This window comes from Eurosta solidaginis, chromosome 1 (genome assembly GCF_040869045.1).
Source record: "Eurosta solidaginis isolate ZX-2024a chromosome 1, ASM4086904v1, whole genome shotgun sequence".
Classification (NCBI taxonomy): Eukaryota; Metazoa; Arthropoda; class Insecta; order Diptera; family Tephritidae; genus Eurosta; species Eurosta solidaginis.
This window is the reverse complement of record NC_090319.1, coordinates 8,353,163-8,377,013: the sequence shown is the minus strand read 5'-3', so window position 1 is coordinate 8,377,013 and position 23,851 is coordinate 8,353,163. Positions and strand designations below refer to the sequence as shown.

The 23,851-nt window shown below is 37.4% G+C and overlaps 1 protein-coding gene across 9 annotated transcripts; it reads right to left on the bottom strand.

The window, feature by feature from the left end:
• Nucleotides 1–1,039: 1,039 nt before the first annotated feature.
• Lnk (SH2B adapter-like protein Lnk) lies at nucleotides 1,040–23,762 on the bottom strand. 9 transcript variants are annotated; one of them, XR_010952167.1, is made up of 8 exons: nucleotides 23,407–23,761; nucleotides 20,635–21,158; nucleotides 20,451–20,570; nucleotides 20,118–20,363; nucleotides 13,907–14,959; nucleotides 12,798–12,974; nucleotides 10,204–10,360; nucleotides 1,040–1,169 (listed from the first exon to the last, which is right to left on the bottom strand). XR_010952167.1 is itself a non-coding variant. In XM_067779306.1 (7 exons), the coding sequence occupies exons 2-7, from the start codon at nucleotides 21,001–21,003 to the stop codon at nucleotides 10,259–10,261; spliced, it is 2,049 nt and encodes a 682-aa protein (XP_067635407.1). In that variant the 5' UTR covers nucleotides 21,004–21,158; nucleotides 23,407–23,762; the 3' UTR covers nucleotides 10,161–10,258. The 9 variants fall into 9 exon arrangements, 7 of the variants coding, with proteins under 7 accessions (XP_067635407.1, XP_067635349.1, XP_067635399.1 ...); XR_010952166.1 differs by lacking the exon at nucleotides 1,040–1,169 and adding an exon at nucleotides 6,844–7,420; XM_067779306.1 differs by lacking the exon at nucleotides 1,040–1,169 and having other exon boundaries at nucleotides 10,161–10,360; nucleotides 20,118–20,345; nucleotides 23,407–23,762.
• Between the last annotated feature and the right edge of the window lie 89 nt (nucleotides 23,763–23,851).

Here is a 23,851-nt window from a genome sequence, read left to right as displayed (position 1 = left end):
TCTAGTTTTACTGTTATGCGTGTCTCTTGTTCTTTCAGTTGGGTTGCCATATACATATGTCTTTTGTTCTTCCAGCTGTGATGACATATTTGTGGATATTTGTGATGACATTTCTGTTATACGTGCCTCTTGTGCTTCGATCTTCGCTGCTATACGGTTCCCCTGCGATTCCAGTTGAGTTTCCACCTTGGATGTAATCTGTGTCGACATTTCTGACATTTGCGACGACATTGATGTTACTGTCGATGTTTGTGCAGATATTGCAGCCAAAATCATGTTCAAGTCTGTGCTCGTAACTGTCTGCGATGTTTCGTTTTTGTCTTCAATTTTTGTTGTTGTCTCGTCCCCATCAGGATAAAAGACAACTCGTCCGCATCAATTCCTTGCGACTCCATTACCTCTCGTAGCCGTGCTTGAAGTTCGATCTTATTGCCGGTTGTATTTAATCCACGGTTCTCCAACTCCTTTTTCAGTTGCTGGATCCTCAATTCACTCAACTTTGCCATGTCCAAGTTGTATTCCCAATCTTCGGAATTTATTCAACAATTCCTCTTCTGACACCAATTGTAACGGATTTACTTACAATTCCCCTTATTTGCAATCTTCTACTAAGTTCGAATCACTAAACTGTTGAATAAATAACTCCAATATTGAATAATGGAAAAAATTGCCTTTATTAATGTACTTCACAATAAATAATACTGCTATTGCTCGCCAGATAGCGTCTTAATAAAAACTGAATTGCAGCGCCTCTATCTGTCGCTGCCTTTTATACTCTTTGATTTCCTCGTTCGCATCTTCTAGGCGCTTCCATCTCCAGAATCTACTAGTTGACCATCAGCTATCAAATTTCTCAGCTGTAACTACAATTGCACGATTTTATAGCTTCTCTCATTGCATACTTTCGGGAGTATCTCAGATATATGTATGTGGTTGTGCGTTGCTTTTCAGCTGCGTATACGTACATACATATGTGTAGACATAATGATTGATTCGTTTATGTAGATACAAGTGACTGTCTGCTTTATTGTTGTTGTGACTTCATTTACTTAGCATCAGACTAGGGATGTGAGTATCACTTAGTGTCACTTATATTCGTCACAATATATATGTACACGTAGATCGTTTTGTGGCATGCGCCAGTCGATTATTCGTGTGAAGATTGTGCGCTGTATATAGTATTGAAAAAATTTAAAAGCAAAAAACCTCGGGCAATAAATAATAAAAAAAACAAATTTAAACTATTTAAGTGAGTCTTTTAGTTAAATTACTTAGATTTACATATTATAATAATAGGTTTCTTCTTATTTAGTGTGTGCATTTTGGAGTTCCAGCAAGCATAACTGTAAGTTCTGTGAACTACTGAAATATTGTGATTTTATGTATTATGTAACTTAAGACAGCAGCAGGCCCGACGAGAGGGGGGATGGGGGATTCCCCCGGGCCCGGGGTTTCTCAGGAGCCCGCGATTTAGAGGTACTAAGACATTTTTTTTAATTCAGGAGAATCTTTAGTTGTTCCATGTGCAAATTTTAAGCCGAATTTCAAAAGCAACGAATATTTATAATGATTTTTTGCCTGGGCCTGAGGAGACAATAAAAACATCAAACAAAAATATGTTTCTCAGGCGGCCCGCGATTTAGAGGTACTAAGATATTTTTTTTAATTCAGGAGAGTTTTTAGTTGTTCCATGTGCAAATTTTAGGGCGAATTTCAAATGCAACGAATATTGATAATGATTTTTTGCCTGGGCCTGAGGAGACAATAAAAACAACAAACAAAAACATGTTTCTCAGGGGACCCGCGATTTAGAGGTACTAAGATATTTTTATTTAATTCAGGAGAGTCTTTAGTTGTTCCATGTATGAGACAATAAAAACATCAAACAGAAATGTATGTTTACATGAATACGACATCGTAAAATTTTCGTGGTGACACTGATGAAGGTTCATCTTCAAAAAGTCTTCCAACAATACCACCAACTCTGTATCAAAGTTCAGATTATTTAAACGACTTCGACATCGGTACCGTTTTTGCGATCTGAGGAAGTCAACGAAATAATTCGTCGAGATCATCAAAAGTGTCCTGTTATTTTTCCACGTGATTGGCATGACAAGGCATTTCCTACCTCGTTGTTAAACAGAATCTTGCCAAATGGGGAGAAAGTGGAGCGTGACTGGTTTGCGTGGAGTGCCAGTAGCAATGCTTTTTATTGCCTACCATGTCGTCTGTTAAGCACCAATACTTTAAATCGACCTAAAATTTGTTCTGCGGATATTCGAAATTTCAGGTATGGAAGAAGCTATACGATAAACTGCCATCACACGAAAATACTCAAGATCACATTAAATGTTATATTCAATGGCGATCTTTACAAAATCTAATTCAAAAGGAGGCTACAATTGATACACTTATCAATGACCAGCTAAGCACTGAAACTCAAAAGTGGAAAGAAATTTTATATAGAATTTAGGACACTATTTTATTTTTGGGTGAAAGAGGCCTAGCTTTCAAAGGCGAAAGTATATATCTTGGTGAACGAAACGATGGAAATTTGTTGGGCATCTAAGATCTCATAATCCAATATGATCCGATACTTAGAGATCATTTGGAGAAAGTTAGGATTTCACAACAGCAGCACAAACGTTTACAAGTTCACTATCTTTCCCCAGACATTGAGAACGAATTTATAGAAATTTGTGCAAAGCACGTGAGGGAAAATATATTAGATCAAGGCAAGAAAGCCAAGTATTTTGCTATTGTCATTGATGTTCATTTTGCGCTAACTCCATTTCAATTCGAAAGCAACAAATTTTACAATTCTAGAACGATTTTGGCTTTCGTGAATTGTAACCAAAAAACTGGTCACAAAATCGCTGATCTTATTTGCCATGCTTGATTGAAGATTGTCGTGCACAAGGGTACAATAACGGTGTCATTATGAAAGAAGCTTACAACGGAGCACTACGTCACATTCTCGACAAAAACTCTTAATGCTGATTACTTGCTTTGTGAAACCCAGTCTCAATTTATGTGGTGTTGATGCTACAGAATGTTGTTCGGCTGCAATTACTTTCTTCGGAGTTGTACAAAAATATTTTACTATTTTCAACAGCAGTTCAGAACGATGGGACATCCTCAAAAAAAATGTACCGAGCTCTCTTCATAGTCTTTCAGACAAAAGCTAAATTTGACTGCGCAAGCATACGGAGATGTTACCGGCATTCTCAAGTACATCAACAAGTTCGAATGTATCTTGCTGTCCTCAATTTGGTTCAAAATACTGACTACGATTAATGAAAGAAACGTGGTCCTCCAAGCTAGAGACGCCAACATAGATGTTGAGGTCCGACATCTAGATGCCTTATTAGCTGATTTGAAGTTGATCAGGAACCCATGGGAAACAATTTTAAACGAATGCAAAACAGTTGCTATTCAATTGAACATCTCGCCAAAGTTCCCGGACATTCGAAAGAGAAAACTCAAGAGACGTTCTGAAGATAATTTAAATGAGATGATTACGGATGATTCAGAGTCTGATTTTAAAAACAATACATTCCTGGTAATCGTTGATTCGGTAATCGCTGGCATTACTGAACGATTTGCAGCTATGAGAAATTTGAGCGAGACGTTTTCCTTTTTGTAAATTTGAAGACATGGATGAAAATACGGTTCGGGTGAGCGCAGCAAAATTTGTCGAAAAATACAAGTCGACATTTCTCAAAGCTAAGAATGCCAAATAATTCACTTGAAACACATTTACGAAGCATATTTTGATAAAGGTTTGTCACCATTGGAATTGCTAAATGCCATCTACATATGTTCAAAATCTGTATGTAATTTTCCCCAACATTTGTGTTGCTTTACGTATCTTTTGCACTATACCTGACACTGTTACCACTTCAGAATTGTGTATCATTCTGTGGGTGCTCTCCCTACACTGCCGATTAAAATTACATAAATGTACACTGCAATGTGTTGACTATACTTTACCACTTCGATTACAAGTACACGAATTGGTATAGTGGCTGTATTATAAGGTTTCTTACCCTTTAGAAAGCGTGTATCGTTATGTGGATGATCTCTCTACAATGCCGATAACAATTTCAGAAAGGTGTGCCTTAGAGTAATAAACATCCGAAGATTGTTCGGAGATCGCTTACTTACTCCATTACCAGTAATGATGTAAGTAATCAGTTCTGGGTTATGAATGTGTGTGAGAGGGAGATTTCTCTGCCATTTCTTAGGAGTTTTTTCACTTGTTAAATTAAAGGGAATGCATCAAAATAGTTAAAGGAAATTCGTTCTTTTAAGAAAGAACACTTATTTGTACAAATGTGTGCTAAAATATGTACATTGTACAATATTCTTTATTTTAGGTCGAAAAGTATAGCATAAGCAACGGAAGAGCTCTTGGTATATTTGATACATCCATCCAGAAATTGCACAAGGATATTTTAAGAAGGCTTAAATAGATTTTGGCATATGATGAAAGACGAATTCAACTCGACTTTGCCGCCAGAAAATTCCTTTGCTGAATGGAAGCAGGCAACTCCGGCGGATTTGTGTTATCCCGCCGTCTCTTCTTATTATGCTCCTCTGCTGATGTTGCTGTGGCACCAATTCATTACTCATTTCACTGAATACTACATGAAATGCAATACTGTGCATTGTTTATATTTTATTTCTTAATTTCAAACAAATTCGCAACAATAATTAAATTTTTCAATTTTCTGAACAAAATAAGAAATGCGTAACGAAATTTCAATTGAAAAAACAGCTGAAATTCGAAATTCATATTCCCCAATTATTGTTCTCCCTAGGAGAAAAGAATTGGAGGAATTTTTCCGCGAGAATAAAACAATCCGCGAGAACAAAATTACGAGAGAATATTTAGAATTGGGCTAAACGTGATCTTTTATCATCTATTCATATTATTCGCAAGACGTTTTTTTCTCTCCTGTAAAACTGAATTTTTGTTGATAAGAGGGTATTGCATATAAGCCGACAAATTGCTGTAAACGCAAGAAATATTATGTAATAGTTTTGAGCAATGGTGCTCAGTTCACATTATGTCGGTACTAAGCCGAATCGAAGCCCGAAGTTCTTTTGTAATCCCGGGATTTCGGGATTTAAATATGAAAAAACCACATGAAAATTTGAACCGATATGATATGACAGAAATTAAATTTTTAATTTTTGTTTTCGGATTCTAAAATCGGAGGTCGAAACGTGTCTTTTGATACCAACTTTGAAAATTTTTGTTAACAATTAGGTGGTGAACCGTCATGTAAAACGTTACCTTTTTTCAAAACAACTTCAAAATTGTATGAGACAACTGCTAGTAATCAGTTGTAAGATTTTGACGTCTTTGACAACTACACCAACAAAGGTTGTAAACGGTAATGCCACAAAAAGTTGTTATACTATGTAGACAACTCAACCGACATTTTTTTGACAGGTTGAGGTGTAATCTGGATACCAAATTGCAAAATTTCAACCCAACCAGAGTTGAGTTGTAAACCGTAATAAGGGCCAAAAAGCGCTTTCCGTTCAAGTAATCGTTCCGGATAAACCGTTAATTTGGAATACTCAGAAAACGTTCGTTTGATACTACGTCACGAGGTCCGAGTGTTCCAAATAAGTATATAGTATATAATATTCCAAATATAAAAATAAGTCGATTTTCTTGTCCAGTTTTTGACGTTCAACCAAGAATTTAAATTTCGATGTAGGTTTCGTATGTTCGTAGGTTTAGTTTTAATACAAATTTACTTTGTTCAGCTCCACGAATACGTCCGGTATATTTCATAAATTTACCATATAATCGAAAACAGTAATGCTAAGGAATTATACAGTTCAGCTAGTATGGGGCAATTGTAAATTGTTTGCCTCCTATTTCTACTACTAACATGTTTCTTACATTTGTGACGAAACAACACAGTTAATGGATGTCAATTCGATTTGGGAATTGGCTGCAACTGTCAAAAATTTTGTCCGCCGAGCAAACCTCTTCTGATTGAATCATGAAGCAGCTATTCCCTCTCATGAACAAAGGTTTATGAAAATAATTTGAAATTTTCCAAGTTGAAATATATTGACATAGTTTTTTCGTGTTTTTTTTTTAATATTTACAATTTACTTTCACAGTTGAATTTTTTATTAACATATGTTCTCAAAGCTTATATGTTTTTTAAAAAAAAAAACCGATTAAATATTTCGTCGGCTTATATTCATTACCCCTCCATCAGCAATTTTAACGAAAATAAATTTAAGATGGTAAAATGGCCTCCGTCTGTCCGTCCGTCAGGGGCTAACTTTTTTGATAATACCTGCCTTGAGAAACAGCACGGTAGCTCTCGATATGGAACTCTAGCGCTTTACCCACTATTAACAGGCATAATTCTCAAAATATGGTTCTAAAAAACTAATATTTAGTTTGCACTGCCATAACTTCTATCAAAAATATTTTTTATGAAAATACTTTCCAATCGAATAGCAAAAATTCTATCTGACTTTTAAACTAAACTAAGCTGTTTAATAATTTGGGAAAAATTTAAACAACGTGACATCAGGACGGACAAGGCGACAGCTGTTTCGATTATACCTTGTAAATCTCTTTCAAAGCCTTTTCTCCCGGGAGTGGGAGCCGAACCCGCACTCCTACGATAGTTGAAATGGTTACAAACGCATTCGAAGAGATTTACAAGGTATAATCGAAACAGCTGTCGCCTTTTCCGTCCTGATGTCACGTTGTTTAAATTTTTCCCAAATTATTAAATAAATTATAAAATTAAAAATTGCTTGAAATAAATGTTTTTCATACATTTAAAGCAATACGGGCAATCCCCGATTAACTCATACAAACTAAACTAAGCTGAGTTTAGAATAAAAAACTGATATGAATACACAACGGGATATTTTATCATATATTGGGGTACTTCATATTATAAGCAATTTACAATATATGTAGTTGCCAAAACGGTTTTTTTACTTTCCTCAAAAGCTGTGTTTTTGCTGATAGAGGGTATTGAATATCAGAGCGATTTAACCTTGTTTGAAATTCCGATTACTGTAAGCATAATCGTGTTTTAGTCGATTAGATAGATAGATAGATAGATAGATAGATAATTAATTGAGGATCGCACTGCGACCATTGGTCTATTGTGCCCTCATCTGCTTCACAACACCTCATCCAAGCCGACATCACTGATGAACCCTAGCAGTTCACCTGGCTTGAGGGATTTGATGTGAGAATGCTCTGGCCATGGTGAGCCCATAAACTTAGCTCTACGTCTTGAGATTGCATCACACTCCAGGAGGATATGGTTCGCCGTCTCCGCTGATCGATCACAAAATCGGCATGTGTTGTTCGATATTATACCCAGCTTTTGCATGTGGCTGTTCAGTCTACAGTGTCCTGTAAGAATAGCTGTTAGAATTCTTAGGTTATTTTTCGAGAGGCCTATAAATGCCCTGTATCGAGTTGTGCAGTAACCCCCTAACAGTAGCTTAGATTGTCTCAGGCCTGGCATATTACGCCAGTGTTCTTCCCTCTTTTCCTTTTCTTCTGCTAATAGATGCCCCCTAATTTCCTGTGCGCCTACTGGCAGGAATGGCTCAGGACCAATAGGTCGTATCGTTGCTGCTTCTCTGGCCAGGCTGACCGCCTGCTCGTTTCCCTCGACTCCCCTGTGGCCTGGAACCCAGGCCAACAGTAGTTCATTGTCGATTAAGATTACCGTAATCGTAATAAATTTAAATAACGGTAACTGTAATCGTAATTGCGGTTCGTTCGATTATGATTATTGCAATCGTAATTTTAAAAAATCTGAATTTACGATTACTGTAATCGTTATCGCCTTGTAATCGTAATCCTTATCGCTGAGGCCTGTTGAATATAAGCCGACGATATTTAATACATACTTAAAACACGTATATATCGTCATTATGGATAAGTTAAGTGTGATATCTTCAGCATTGACAAATATATTGGATCACCCGATTTTTAGAGTTACTATAGCGGTCTCATCCTGCATCTCTTTCTAACACCCACTGAAGATAGCTGCCCGGATGCGCCGCCATATTGAACATCCTGAAAAGCTTCTCCCAAAACGCTAAAAAGGAGCCATCTTGAACATCATGTCAGGCAGTTAATGGATAAGATATCGCACTTATTTTGTACACAATGTATATCGTTTAACACAGCAAGTTAACTTTAATTTACTTTTAAAAACATTTACAGAGATGCCTTTTGGGTCTGAATATTCTATTTTAATATATATTTTTTACACACGCTTGGCAAAAAAAATGTAAACTTGAAAATCTTCGAAAAATTTCTTAAATTTAAATTTAAAATATTTTCCTTTCAAAAATTTACATGAAATATTGTTATGCCTGAAGATTTTACGTTTCGAGATTTATAGCATATCGCCACCCGGAGCTTTAACTATGAAGATTTAATAAATCTCATATTTTAACTTGCATTGTAGTTTTATTTGACGTTTTATTTTTGAATTTTTATATTTAAAAAACAACAAAGTTTTAACTTTTATGAAGTTTTTGAGCAAAAACATATCTGAATATTCTATTTTGAAAAATTTTTTTTTACTCACGTTTGACAATAAAAATCTAAACTTGAAAATCTTCAAAAACCATCTGTCCTACATGAATTTAAAAACTCCCACCTTAAAATATTTTTCTATCGAAAAATTAAGTGATTATAATTTGTAGGTTGCCATACCAGAAATATTGTAATCATGATGTAACGATACAAGGTGGCAGCATGGGACAGCTGATTATAAACTTTTTTTTACTTTATTTGATACATCAACTTCCGGCGCAGTACGATTTTGACATTTGTCCATCGAATTTACAAAAACAAAGTACATGGAATTTTTATTTATATTTGTAGGTATGTCACCATGCTCCCACCTTGTATCGTTCAACCATGATTGTAATGATTGAACAAATTATTGAATCTTTAATGAAAATTCAACTTAAATCAGCATTTCGAGATTTAATTTTGTATGATAGAACCAGCAATGTTAAATCCTTTGGAATGCCTAAATCTCGAAAAAAAACTAATTAATTTTGTATGATGAAACTTGGTCCGGTTTTTCAGTGCGAGTTTAAACAAAGTTTCAGTGCGAGTTTAAACAAAGAGGATAAATATAATAAGAGCCACCAGTCTGCTACGAGTTGCGACTAACTCGCTGGAAATCAAAAAATTTATTCCGAATGTTTTCTAAGGACATATTTAAATTGTCTCACATTTATCCATGCGGTGTAGGCACTTTGTGCAACTGTGGAAAGAGAATTAATTAATTAATTAAATACAGTCGGTAAAATAAACACAAATACCCCACGAAAGTGTATAGAAGATGTTTTATGCACGTCTCGCCCAAAAAAAAAAAACAGCGACTACCTCTTAGAAAACATCGAGCAAATGGCCGCGAGTAACGAGTGACGTCTCTTATCATAATTTATCCTCTTTGGTTTAAACTCCAGTTTAAGTTGACTAGAGTTTAACCCTGCACTTCGGCTACTTAAGCTGAGATGAGGAGCAAAATTTTATGTTATCGAACAAAGTGGCAAGGTTAAAAAACTCTAGTCAAATTTAACTGTATTCTAACCTCGCACTGAAACCCCAGCCAGATGCCTAAATCACGCATAAAGCCCAAAGTGGATATAAGCCAATTTCGAAAAGTTTGTCAAAACTGGGGAGGTTTTAATAATTTTTTATTAAAATTTCCAAATTTTGATTTAGAATTTTAAGAAACTTTTCGTCGAAATTTCGAAAAAAAATCCGAAATTCGTATAAGCATTTACTAAACTTTTATTCATCTTACAACACGTTCAGAAAAAACATTTAAAAAAATATGATGAATTTCGAAACTTTCTACTGGTTTTTTTTGGATTAAAAGGTACTACAGTTTCCTAAAATACTAAATAAAAACTTCGAGAATAGGCGAAAATAAGTGATAAAATGGTTTGGTTGCTATTTACTCTAACTCTGACGAGTTTTAGGTTGAGCTTAGCCTCCAATTTGTGTTGTCCTACTTTTTAATTTTTGTCCCAAATGTGGCCTACTTGAGGTTTAAAAAAATCGTTTAGTAAATATTTATGCTTATATCGAAGATAAAGAAAAACAAAATACATAAGCCTGGTTGTATGTATATTAAGGATCACCCTAGTGTATACCTATTTATTACTTCTCGTCTTGGCCAATTATAGCCTTGTTCGTAGCGGAATTGAGTTACACAAAACTGTATTGGTTGTCAACTGCACGCGCCCCCGATTCATTTGCGTTCAGGTCACTAATACTGGCTACACCAGTGCTGCTGCTGTAATGTTGATTCTAGTAAAAAAAATAAAAATATGTTTTATAAATCTTATTAATGTCATAAATATGAAAGGTTTCATGGGGATGTTTAGATACCCAATTATGTAACTTGATTTAAAAGAAATTTCATTTTATAGCTTTCGAATCGCATTTCCATTCAAATCGAGTTACATAACAAGGCGCCAGACGTTTATATGGCTAAATCACGCCAGAACGCCTGGGCGGATTTGGACTACTTTGAACAAACAGATATCAAATGCGAGAAAGGATTTTTTGCTAAATATTTTTTTTTATATAAAGTGTACCTTTTCTTTTTTTTTGGAAAAAAAAAGCATTGACCATCTTCGTGGAAATTTTGGAAAATGTTTCGAGAACTTTTGGGGATCGTTTCGAAATTCGTGATCCCTCGGTGAATATTTGGGGATTGTTTATAGATAATTTCGGGGATACATCGTGGAAATTTCGGGATTGTTTTCGAGTTTGTTTCGAGACTATCTCTGGATGAAATTGGTATTGGTTTGGGATTGGTTGAGAATAGTTTGAGACCAATTAAGGGCATTTCGGAATAATTTCGTGGTTGTTACAAGAGTTCGTTTCGGTGTTTTTATCATAGGGTTGTCTCAAGGCGAATCTATACAAGGTGATGGCAAAGCGAATTCAACCAATTCGCCGTGCAGAAGAATGTTAAGTCCAAAGAATATGTTCATTGATTTCGATTAACTGACATCTTGTTGTACAAGGCGTTGTAGGAAAAATAATCCAGAAGAAGCAATCAGATGATGAGATAACAACACCTGGTACTGAATTCGCCTTGATAGACCGTAGAAAATTTTGCACAAACGTATTTTGTTGTTGCGTGTACAAAACCTTTGACGGTAACATAGAAAACTTTCTACATTTTCTATGGTTTCTAGACAGAGATAATACTTCTATTTTATTTTTTAATGTCAAAAATTTGAACTTATGGGACCGTGAGTATTCGAATAATGCCAGCTAGTCGATTATCGATTGTAAACAAGAGCCCAACTACATACCGATCATTCTGACAGAATCTTGAATCAATTATTAAAGGGCCCATTACTGATACTTAGCATAGACTTGACTTGGCTTGAGAACTGTCACTTACAGTTCTGTTAAATGAACATTGCATGTTACTGATTACTCAAAACTTAAGGCGCCATTACTGATACTTCAAGGGGTTGTGTAGCGCAATATATAGCTTCTCCACCCCAATTGTCAACCTCACCTTCGAGCGGCGAATCCCGTTTCACTAACAGACGAGGCTCTGGCGACCCCAAGCTCCTCATGGAACTTGGGGGTGGGGAGGGAGCTATGGCCTGAAGGTTTAATGTGGCCATATAAATCGTTCCCGAGATGGTCGGGCCAGCACCTTAATGGTGCTGTGTTACCGGAGCGTATCGGATCTGTATCCGACAAAGGACCATCACATCGATAACACTCCCCAAAGCCTTCGGGGAGTAACTAATCGCTACAACAACAACAACAACAACATAGACTTGACTTGGCTTGCGAACTGTCACTTACAGTTCTGTTAAATTAACATTGCATGTTACTGATTACTCAAAACTTAACTTGACTTAGAAGTCTGTTGAATTTTGATTTTCTATGTAAGTTCTAAGTGACGTTTACATTTTGAGATGCCATTTGTTTGTTTCCATTTCATTTTGACAGTTTGTCATACAAATTGACATTTATTTAAAAATAAATTTCAACGCTGATTATGATGCCAGGTTGTATGCGCCAAGTGGAGTATAATCGTGGCTAAGTGGCCAAGTTTACGCCAAGTCAAGTCAAGTCTATGCTAAGTATCAGTAATGGGGGCTTTAGCGACACTTAACTTGACTTAGAAGTCTGTTGAATTTTGATTTTCTATGTAAGTTCTAAGTGACGTTTACATTTTGAGATGCCATTTGTTTGTTTCCATTTCATTTTGAGATTTTGTCATACAAATTGACATTTATTTAAAAATAAATTTCAACGCTGATTATGATGCCAGGTTGTATGCGCCAAGTGGAGTATAATCGCGGCTAAGTTGCCAAGTTTACGCCAAGTCAAGTCAAGTCTATGCTAAGTATCAGTAATGGGGGCTTAACTATGTTTTAATAAATTTTCCTTAATAGGAAAATTAGAATCGAACCATGAAGAGACGTTTTAATTATTCTAAATTTGAACTATCTTTGCATATTATAAAACAATACAATAAAAAAAAAATTCGCAAATTCGGCTTGCACTTGGGTAATAAATCACTCCAGAAACGCCTGTATAGGACACTTCTGTCGAGTCTTGTAGCGCCATTATTATTTTTACACGGTAATAATCTATTTATTTTATGGTTCTTCAAACGTACGTATGTCGTTGTATGCAATATGAGTATAATATAAATATACATAAATATTAATTAGAAAATTTTCTAGGTCAAGTAAAAATCTACCTGGGATTGCAATGAAATAGTTGACGCGCGTAGATGTGTAGTTTGTTGTTGTTGTTGCTGTTGCTGTTGATACTGTGATTGTTGATGATGTTGTTGCTGCTGTTGTAGAAACGGTAACTCAATTTCGCACGTTTTTAGTCGCACACTCATGTTCATTGTGATTATTTGATGTATCTGCTATCGGCCCAAAAATAAGCAAATGCAACGTGGCATAGCATAGAATAGGAAGAAAAGAAAAAAACATGGCACTTTGATTTTAAATATGTGATTTGAACACATTGCGTGCGACTGGTGTTAGTATTGTTTGGTTTTGTTGTGGAAAGCTGATGGTTCAGATCCATGCAACTAAACGTAAAAAAGGATTTTGGATACAAACATAGTTATGCATACTCATATAATATATATATATATGTATATTAGGGTGGGTCACATTTATTGTTGAAAAGGCACATCCAGTTTCTGAATCTATGGGTCATACTGAGTAATATTGTCCATGGGACCATAGGTCGAGCCTCCCTAATTTTGTTAGAAAATTTTATGTCCCAATCCGAATCCGAATTTCACATTTATTTTCATGTATTTTATTTGAGAGCCGCTATTCGGATTGGGATATAAAATTCTCTAACAAAATTAGGGAGGCTCGAAATTCATTTCTGATCTATGGTCCCATGGACAATATTACTCAGTATGACCCATAGATTCAGAAACGATGTGCCTTTTCAACAATAAATTTGACCCACCCTAATATGTATATATTTGTAAATATGTACATATAAGAAAATAGTAAACATAAAATTGTGCCGATTTTTATATAATATAACCAAAAATGGAAAATAACAATAAGGAAACATTACTTAACTTAAAATTAATAACTATTAAATTTAGAAATAAATTTCTATTTCTCAAATATGTACGTGGGGTTGTTGGTATATTATATACTGCAATATATTTTAATATATTTTTTTAAGTTCTATGCAATAAATTCAAAATTTAAATGATGTTTTCGCTCAAATTTCTTAACCGCAAAAATTAACGGAACTCATAGCGAATAATGAAAATAAAAAATCATCACTGACACTGAATAGACTCCATAATTTAGGCTATCTCACATGTCTGGGGGATGGATGCTGCTGGTGATGTGGTTGATTGGCACCATTTATTTCAGCATTGCTAACATCAATTTCATTTGTTCCAGTACATGATGCTCCCTGGTTGTGCACCCACTCGGTTAACGTTACATCAGAAGTGCCGCCCGATTCCAATGGTATCGGATTATGTCGAAAATGTTCTAACATCTCTTGTATTGAGGGAAACCATAAATGTTGTACACGACATTGGCCCTTTTCAGATAAAGTCATACGTAAATGTTTGGCTCGTCCTTGAAAATTGAATGTGAGCACAAATTCACCACGGCGCGTTTCACTTTGACGCACCAAAAAGAAACCATGTCCTGCTGCTTCAGAATGTAAAACCATACGTGCTGCTTCAGAACGCGGTAATGTACCATGAAACCATGGATACTGTAACATTTCAGCTGTTAAATCTGCTATATTTATATCCGGCTCAGTATCTTCTGTTTCAAAATTACTTGACGAAGAAAGACGTTGTTCGCCACGTTCGCGCCTTGGTGGTATATCTGGTATACTTTCTAATGCATTTGAATCAATGCCGACAGCAGCAGTACTTCCTGTTGAGTTTACAATCGCAGTTGTTGGTGTTAGCGCAGTCTCCGAAAGGGAACTACTAGGACCAACATTGCCATTAGAGGAGCGAAGTGTATTTGTTTGGTGGTACTGCGGATTTTGTACAGCACTTACAGTACCACTTCGTGGTAGCGTACCATCTGCTGTTGTCAAATTGCCACTAGGACTCATTGCCATAGAAGTTGTTGCAGATATTCCGCCTGCTATACCACCCACACTACCACTGCCTGTCCTCCATGCTTCAGCATTTTCTAAGGGTAACTGCTGTGTAGGCGGTGTCCGCATGCAATAGCGTATAGTAGCTAACCAGCTACGCATCTCATCAGCACTTTCTGCTTCAATAACATATTCCATATTATTATCTGCTTTTAATACAAAAGTGTTCTCACGATCTGGCATTTCAAGCATTGTTGTTTCTCGGGCCTCTGATATTAGAAAGCAAAATACTCCACTACGTGGCTGCAATGGAAAAAATGTGTTAGTAAAATTACTATTTGACAGACTTAGATTTGGCAGAGTATGCAACCAAACGTGCTCGCTTTCTTTTCCAAAGGCCTACCATATCATATCCATAAATGTAGCTATTTTTCTTTCGTATTTTCTTTTTCTTTTTGGAGGGTACATGACTTAAACCGTACAAAATTTTGCCCCAATGCTAGCATATATGCTCAATACAACTGGAGCCAAATCGAAACATATATGATCATACTAATTGATTTGTATTCGGTGTGATGATATACGTGAGCGAGTTGTTAAACATAATCGCTGATTGATCATTGAAAATAGCTCGAGATTTGTTTGCTATCGTATGTTATATTCCCATTCCCTGACGTATCACGCAATTTTCCTTAGTATCTTATTCTATCCATATGCGAACCAAGTGAAGAGTGATTAAGTGTGTGTACATTGAAGCTGCTTTCTAGCATAGACACCCGAAGCTAACATCATAGCTTCAACATTAACTTTGTACTGCTATTCCTTAGAAAATTCGAAACTCCTCTCACAGTTAATATCAAGGCTGCAACATGAAAACTCCCATAGGCTGACATAGTTCACTTTTATTGATACAGTATTGTTTCGTCGCTTTGTATATAAATTTCAAGGAATAAGAGATTTTCATTACTAATGTCTTTCTTGCTCTCTTTTTTTAAGGTAGGCTCTTGTAAAATACTATTTGAAAGATGTTTGAATGTTCGCTGTTACATTATTTGAACCATTTGTTGATAGTTTTGTTTCTTTGCATACTCTGCACCAGGGCTGCGTAGTCTTAAATGGCGGAATTCAGTATCGAAAACTTAGGTTCAATTCTAATTTGAAATCGTTTTTGAACAAAAAATATGAATTTTTTTGAAATTTTAATCGCCATTCAAAGCAAAGATACTTTTTTGTGATTGGAATGTCCATCTAAATAAAAAAAAAATATTTTATTTATGAATTTCAGAGCGAGATCCCGGGACTGTTTGTACGTTAACTTGAGTCGTTAAGAAAATTAAGTCACAAAGCACAGTTTTTAGCGCATATTTTAACCAATAAAACAGTGAATCAGTTTATCCAAGCAACAAACATCGCGAATGTAAGTTATATGCTGAAGCTTTTTCTACACTTACATGTAGTAACATTACGAACCCGGTCATCAACTTCGCCACAAGAAGAAGGGAGAAGACTCGGTACCTGAGCAAAGTACTCGTGTATGTTCTGGTAGTTAATCGTATCGTAACACTACCTAAGAACTGAGGGATTCAAGGGGTTGATAAGCGCAATACAAAGCTTTATAGCTTTAAAGCTACCGCAACCCAATTGTCAACCTCACCTACACGAGGGGAATGCTGTTACAAATATGAATTTATCATACACATGTTTAGCAGGCGAGGCTCAGGCGACTCTGGAACTAGGGGATGGGGTGTGCGGTATGGCCTAGAAGGTTTAATGTGGTCATAAAAATCGTTCCCGAAATAGCCGGGCTGGTGTCTTAATGGTGCTTGTTACCAGAACATACCTGATCTATATCGTGCAAGGGGGATTCAAGGGGTTGTGTAGCGCAATATATAGCTTCTCAAACCCAATTGTCAACCTCACCTTCGAGCGGCGAATCCCGTTTCGCTAACAGACGAGGCTCTGGCGACTCCAAGCTCCTCATGGAACTTGGGGGTGGGGAGGGAGGGATGGCCTGAAGGTTTAATGTGGCCATATAAATCGTTCCCGAGATGGTCGGGCCAGCACCTTAATGGGGCTGTGTTACCGGAGCGTATCGGATCTGTATCCGACAAAGGACCATCACATCGATAACACTCTCCAAAGCCTTCGAGGAGTAACCTAATCGCTACAACAACAACAACATATCGTGCAAGGGACCATCAACATCGATAAGACTCCCAAAGCCTTCGGGGAGTGTCTTTATCGTTAATAAAACAACAAGAACAACCTAAGAACTGACTGTCAGAACCGGTGAAGGAGGTTGTGAAGGGATAAAGAGGAAAATTTTATTCTTAGCCAACACTTTAGAATGTCAAAGAGTTACCAAACAGCCGAAATAACACGTTGAGTGAATAAAGGGAACACAATTGATGATGAATAATTTCAAGTAACATCCCAATCATTAAATGGATCAACAATGCTCAACCACACATTTTGAAAGTCATCACACAACGATCTTCAGTTATGTTTACTGAAAGCGGGAAATGACAACGGCGTGTAAAAGTTTAGTTTTTGTTGTTATAGCGATAAGGACACTCCCCGAAGGTCTTAGGGACTGTTATCGATGTTGATGGTCCTTTGCCGGATGCAGATCCGGACGTTGCGGTAACAAGCATCATTAACATGAACAGCAATTCACGCTAAACCATCCAAAGCAGTGGACCCCGACGGCATAGCTATGCCGATGCTTTAAAGCCTAGGGAAAGAGGGTTTCAAATACTTAGCACATGTCTTCAACCTGTCTCTTTCCACCTTTGTCATACCCGAAAATTGGAAAATGGCCAAGGTGGTCCCGCTACTAAAGCCTGGGAAACCAGCTAACATAGGAGAGTTGTTGTTGTTGTAGCGATAAGGTTGCTCCCCGAAGGTTTTGGGGAGTGTTATCGATGTGATGGTCCTTTGCCGGATACAAATCCGGTACGCTCCGGTACCATATCACCATTAAGGTGCTAGCCCGACCATCTCGGGAACGATTTATGTGGCCACATTAAACCTTCAGGCCATTCCCTCCCTCCCTACCCCAAGTTCCATAAGGAGCTTGGGGTCGCCAGAGCCTCGTCTGTTAGTGAAACAGGATTCGCCGCGGATAGGTGAGGTTGACAATTGGGTTTTGGAGAAGCTATATATTGCGCTGGCAACCTGAAAGGTTGCGCTACACAGCCCCTAGAATCTGGTATTTTAGTCGCCTCTTACGACGGGCATACCTACCGCGGGTATATTCTGATCCCCTAACCCGCTGGGGTAACATAGGAGAGTCGTATCGTCCGATATCTCTCCGATCGCCAGTAGCAAAGACGCTTGAAGCCATTTTGCTTCCCTACTTCCAAGCAAATTTGCAGCTGGCCTGTCATCAGAATGGCTTCAGAAAACTCCTTAGCACCACTACCGCGCTGAATGCCATCAGCACCTAGATAAATTGCGGTTTAAATCAAAACCCCCACCATTAAACAGTACTCGTAGCGCTAGACCTATCAAAAGCTTTTGATACGGTCAACCATGGCACGTTACTGCAAGACCTGGAAGGGTCTACCCTTCCCCCATGTCTTAAAAGGTGGACCGCAAATTATCTGGGTGGTCGGCAGGCATCAGTGCAATTTAGAAACGAAACATCAAAACCAAGAAGAATTAAACAAGGTGTGTCACATCCCCACTTTTGTTTACATATTGTTTAATTTCTGCATATCTAAGCTACCTTCACCACCAGAAGCAGTCACTACCGTTTCATACGCCGATGACTGAACAATAATGGCCACAGGCCCAGGCCCAAAGATCGATGAGCTCTGCAACAGAATAAACGGCTACCTCCCTGATCCAGTTTTTTCGCCTCACGAAACCTGGCATTATCACCGACTAAATCTTCCGCTACCTTATTTAGAACATGGACGTCCCAAATGTCGACCATTTTGAACATCCACGTCGATGGCACTACGCTACCGACTGTCCTACACCCCAAAATCTTGGGTGACGTTTCATCAGGATCTACATTTTGCTGAGCACGCAGCCGCAATTGTTCAGAAAATCCAGAGCCGTAATAAAATCCTCAAATCCCTTGCTGGCAGTACCTGGGGAAAAGATAAAGAAACGCCCATTACTACATACAAAGCAATTGGCCAGCCGTGTACGTGCTACGCGTCCCCTATATGGTCGCCAAGCCTGAAAACTACCCACTGGAAGAAGCTACAGGCCTGTCAAAATACTGCTCTCAGAATCGCCACGGGCTGTCTTCTTATGTCCCCAGAACACCATCTACATAATGAGGCGAGAATACTCCCCATCAGGGAGAGAAATGAGATGCTAACTAAACAGTTCCTGTTGAATACCCAGAAACATGGGCATCCAAACAGACATCTGATTGATGAGCCAACAGTGCCTAGGGGCTTAAGGAGTCATCTCCGTAAGCATTTTGAGGAAATACGGCACCTGAGAACCCAGCCGTATGAAGCAAAAAACACAAGCAGGTCCTTGGTGAACTCCACAAACAGGCGTCGGACCTTTATGCCGGGAATTGCCCGGTGAATCCAGTACTCAAAGAAAAGTACCCAAAACTTGTGGAAGAGGAACGCATACTCCCCAGGGAAACGCGTGTCACTCTTGCTCAACTTCGTTCTGGGTACTGTAACAGGTTAAACTCTTACCTATCCAGCATCAACCCCGACATACAAAATGTATGCCCCGCTTGCAATGTGTCCCCACATGACACCAACCATCTCTTTAATTGTAATTTGGAACCAACCCTTTCATTATGGTCCACCCCTGTTGAAAAAGCAAGTTTCCTTGGACTCCCGTTAGAGGATATTGATGACAATTTGTGATCGCTCGCGGCTGTTAGGTGGGGCGAAGCACTGCTACAACAACATGAACAGCCGTCTCTTACGAAAGGCATACCTGCCGCGGGTATTTTGTAAGCCCCCTTACCCGCTGGGGGCTAAAAGTTTACAGTTGAAACCATTGGTTAATTAATAAGGAAGAACTAGTACTGTCGGTAAATGATGGTATCGCTCAGCGGTAGTTCTAAGCAAGTCAAATTCTCTGCTTTAACTACATAAAGTTTTGCGTTTATATTCGAAGCTCTGCTGGTGTTGTACCCTTCTGGTCTGCACCATTATAATGAACGATAAATAAAGGAGCCGTAAGAAACCGGGATACTGTCGGAATACCGATTTTTATGAGCTTTAACCTTGATAACCTTGAAGTTAAGTGGTGTGCATACCTTTGAAGTACACATTAACACGTGCGACACATTTTCTTATCAGAAAATAAGTAATATCTTTTAGGTAAAATGTGAAAGTATCTCTGATTCAGTCGGCGATTTACAAATCAAATTAATTTCTTATTTAAAAGTGTTTTTGCAAACAAAAATTCTTTAAGACAACACAACCCTAGAACACATAAACACTATATACGCTTTAAGCTTTCTGCAAACCTTTGTAGCCTTGGGTGGTGTATAGAATTCTAACATATAGCCACCAATTGCTTTCACCAAAGCTAGGCGACACTTTTCCCACTTTTGTGTACTCGACGGCTGATCTAAGCTTTCAGGTGTTAAATTATAAACAAAGCCCTCTTTACGACATTCTACAATAATTTTCGAAATCTTCGTTTTGCCATGCTTACTACCATCCAAATCTTCGGAATTTTTATGAAATAATGTCTGCAAGAATAAGAAATTCTGATATTAAAACAAATAACATGATCTGTTCCCAAATAAGGTAATTTGTATAAGTTATTTTGTTAGTTACGGTTAAGCCTTGCTCACCTTGCCTTTGCGCAGTCCTTTAAATGAAAGTCGTCGAAAAAATGCTTTGGGAAATATTTTCGGGGAATCGTCCGTTGTGAGACCCCCACTAGATTCCTCCAAGAAATTACCATTACCAGTCTATATTAGGTACAAAAAACACCTATTAATATTTGAAATTATATAAAATGTTTAATAGGTTTACCTTAAGATTGCTGCGTCTTATACAAAATTCAGCATCGAAATGATCAACAAATGCCTCGGCAAACTTTTGTCCAAAACTACGATATGAAATATTGCGCGCCTCCTCAGGTGGCAAATTTCCGTTAATATAATTGATACAAGCCTTGGCAAAATCTGCAGCAGCTATTCGTGAATGACGTTCACAAAATTCTTCCCAACTAGTACCATAAGGAAATGAGGTGGTACTGCTGGCAGTACCCATATTTGGTATTAGATCACCGCCTACTGCACCACCACCACCTCCACCGCTGCCACCAGCAGAATTATTTCCACTAATGGGACTAATATAAGTGCCGGCAGTGAATGTATTTGCTGTACTATTGCCGCCCATAGTCTTGTTTTTCTAATACATAAAAAATTGTTTCGACGTCACAATCGCAAATACGAAGATTTATTATTAACTTCTGTTGTTTATTTATTTGGTTATAAATTGTAACGATGGTAACAAGTGAGTATTACATAAGATATCGCTGTTTTACATTTAACCTAAAATGAAAACGTTTCAATTGTTTCACATTTAAAAACAAATTAATTTAAAATAAAAGTTGAGAAATTTAAGTTTGCTTGAGTATGTTTTTATGAGAGATCTTTGTGTGTCTGAGTCGTAGTCTGGTGTATTTTGTGAGGTCTAGTCGGTATAAGGTTTGGTGGGTATTTGTGTTTGAGTACTGCAACCTCCCCAACACTTGTACTTACTGTAGAAACAACGCCCCACTCACAATAACACAAATCTTCCTCGAATGCCCATCCTTTCATTATTCTAGAAACCAGACATTCCACTGTCTTAATCCAACCCACTTCCTTAATAACCCCTCAATACAAAATATAGAATCAGTAATAAAATTCCTAAAAAATACAGGACTTGTATACTCAAATTAAAAAAAAATAATAATAATAATATACATATAATAACACAAATATAAATATTGTAACGAATTTGGGGAAATTTCGCTTATTTGAAACCTTCTGCTAACGTTCGAATCGCTAAACTGTTGAATAAATCACTACGATATTCAGTATTGCAAACTGCTCTTTATTTACATCACTTTGGGAGTAGTACTTCACAATTATACTTCACAACCAATAGCGTGTTTTAATCACAACTGACTAGTTATTACTCAGCTTCCGCTGTTTTATACTCTCTTGTGCCTCTTCCGCATATTTCTACAAAGGTCTAGACGTTTCACCTTCTAGAACTCTTGTAGCTCATGCTTGGTTATCAGCTATATACGTGTATATTTGTAGTTTATAGCCATATTCGTGTTTATGTGTGAGTAACTATTTCGGCTGATGACTACATTGTGTGTGTGTGTGAGATATCTCTTCGTCGCCTTGTCGTGTTGCTAGCTTTAACGTGGATATGTATATGTCATGTTTTTGTTGTTGCGTGATTATTTACTAACAGCCTAGTGATGTCAACATTCGCCACAATATTTACAACACTAAATTACAAAATGAAATGTATATAGAAAATGGAAGTTAACTTAAGGCCACCTTAGCCATAGCTCGTAAGATATTTAACTTGTATCAATTATTCAATTATAAATTACAGCTTTTTATAGTAATAATAATAATAAGTTGGCTTACAATCGACCATGCATAAGCATCAATGATCATACTGTTGTTGTTGTTGTAGCACTGCGATCACTCCCAAATTGTCTTCGATATCCTCCAACCGGAGTCAGTGAAACTTGCTGTTTCAATACGGTTGGAAAAGGAGATATGGGTGTTGGAGGTGTTAGTTTCACATGTCAAGTGAGGACACGTTAAAATCTGCATATACATTGGTTGATTCTGGAAAGTATCCAGATCAAAAGTGTGTCTAGACTGACTAGTGGGATTCATGTGTTCGAATTTTTTTTAAATGGTTCAACTAAATTGTTGGCTCATCGCTACAGCAACAACTTACTTTTGTTCAGATTGTCAGATTGAGAAAACATAAAACTTGAGTTGAGAGATTGGAATCCTCTCTCAGTTCCTCTATGATCCGGCACGAGAGAACTATACCTTTGCCCGAGCCCTCCTTGGCGATATTCACGAGGGTTTGCTTGGCTGACTGCTCTATCGCTATGTGTAGCGGGGTTAAGTCGAGGATAGCCTCACGCGCTGTTGTGGGGCATGTGCGCATAGCTACCGTGATGTACACACACGCCAGTCGTTAAGTTTTGTTAGCGCTTGGCTCGTCGCCGGTCGCTCCTCGAGTATTAATGGGAGTGAGTGCACGTGGGCAGTTCCTTGTCGGAGACGACTCCGGTACTAGTACTTCTGGATTATACGGACTATTTCGGGAACAGTTTCTTAACCATTCCAACCTCCTTGTAAAGAAACATTAGTCGGCCCTTACAAGAGGCACGCCTACTGACCCACTTAACCCGCAGGATCATATCGACTTGGTCATAAAAATGGGCCAGACAATGTCGTATATATGTAAATAAGCTGGATACATAGATGTATACATATAGCAACAACACAAGCACATATACATATAAGTAGGGCCTAAATGCATGTAAGTATATTTTTACAAGCAGTATTCCCAGGATTATTGATGTTACAATATTTTGATACCCGATGATCATATGCAAAATCTCTATTTGTTTTAAAAAACTTGTACAATACAGACAACCTCTGCAGCGCATATGGAAACCACGGCACTTTTTTATTTATTCGCTACTTAGATCCATGTGCAAAATACAGACGCTTCCATTAAAATGATATGTTTTCCAGATCACTTTACCTTCTTTATTAATTATAATACTAGTTAAAGTATGTTTATACAAGTTACGCATTTGATTAGCTGGCTCACGCCTTTTATTGTACACATGGATTTTTTCGTCCTCTCGACGTCAGCCCAAAGCTTTGATGCTTCATTATTTACTTAAATGTACAACGTATCTAATATAATTTTATAACACAAAGCTTCTCCAAATTTTATTTACAAACTCTCATCTAAATTGTTATTTCTGCAAAGTTACAAATTTAGCCAAAGATAACAATTTATGAAAAGCACCAACTGTTTTTTTTTTCTTTGCCGAACTGAAAATTTTTCAGTTGACCAATGCAGCGCGAATTGCCAAGTATATTTTTTGTACTGTGGGTCCATCGATAGTTTTTTGGACCTATCGATAGTTTTTCGCAAAGATTTTTGCCGTCTTTCAGTGAGTTTTACAGCCCCGGCTCAC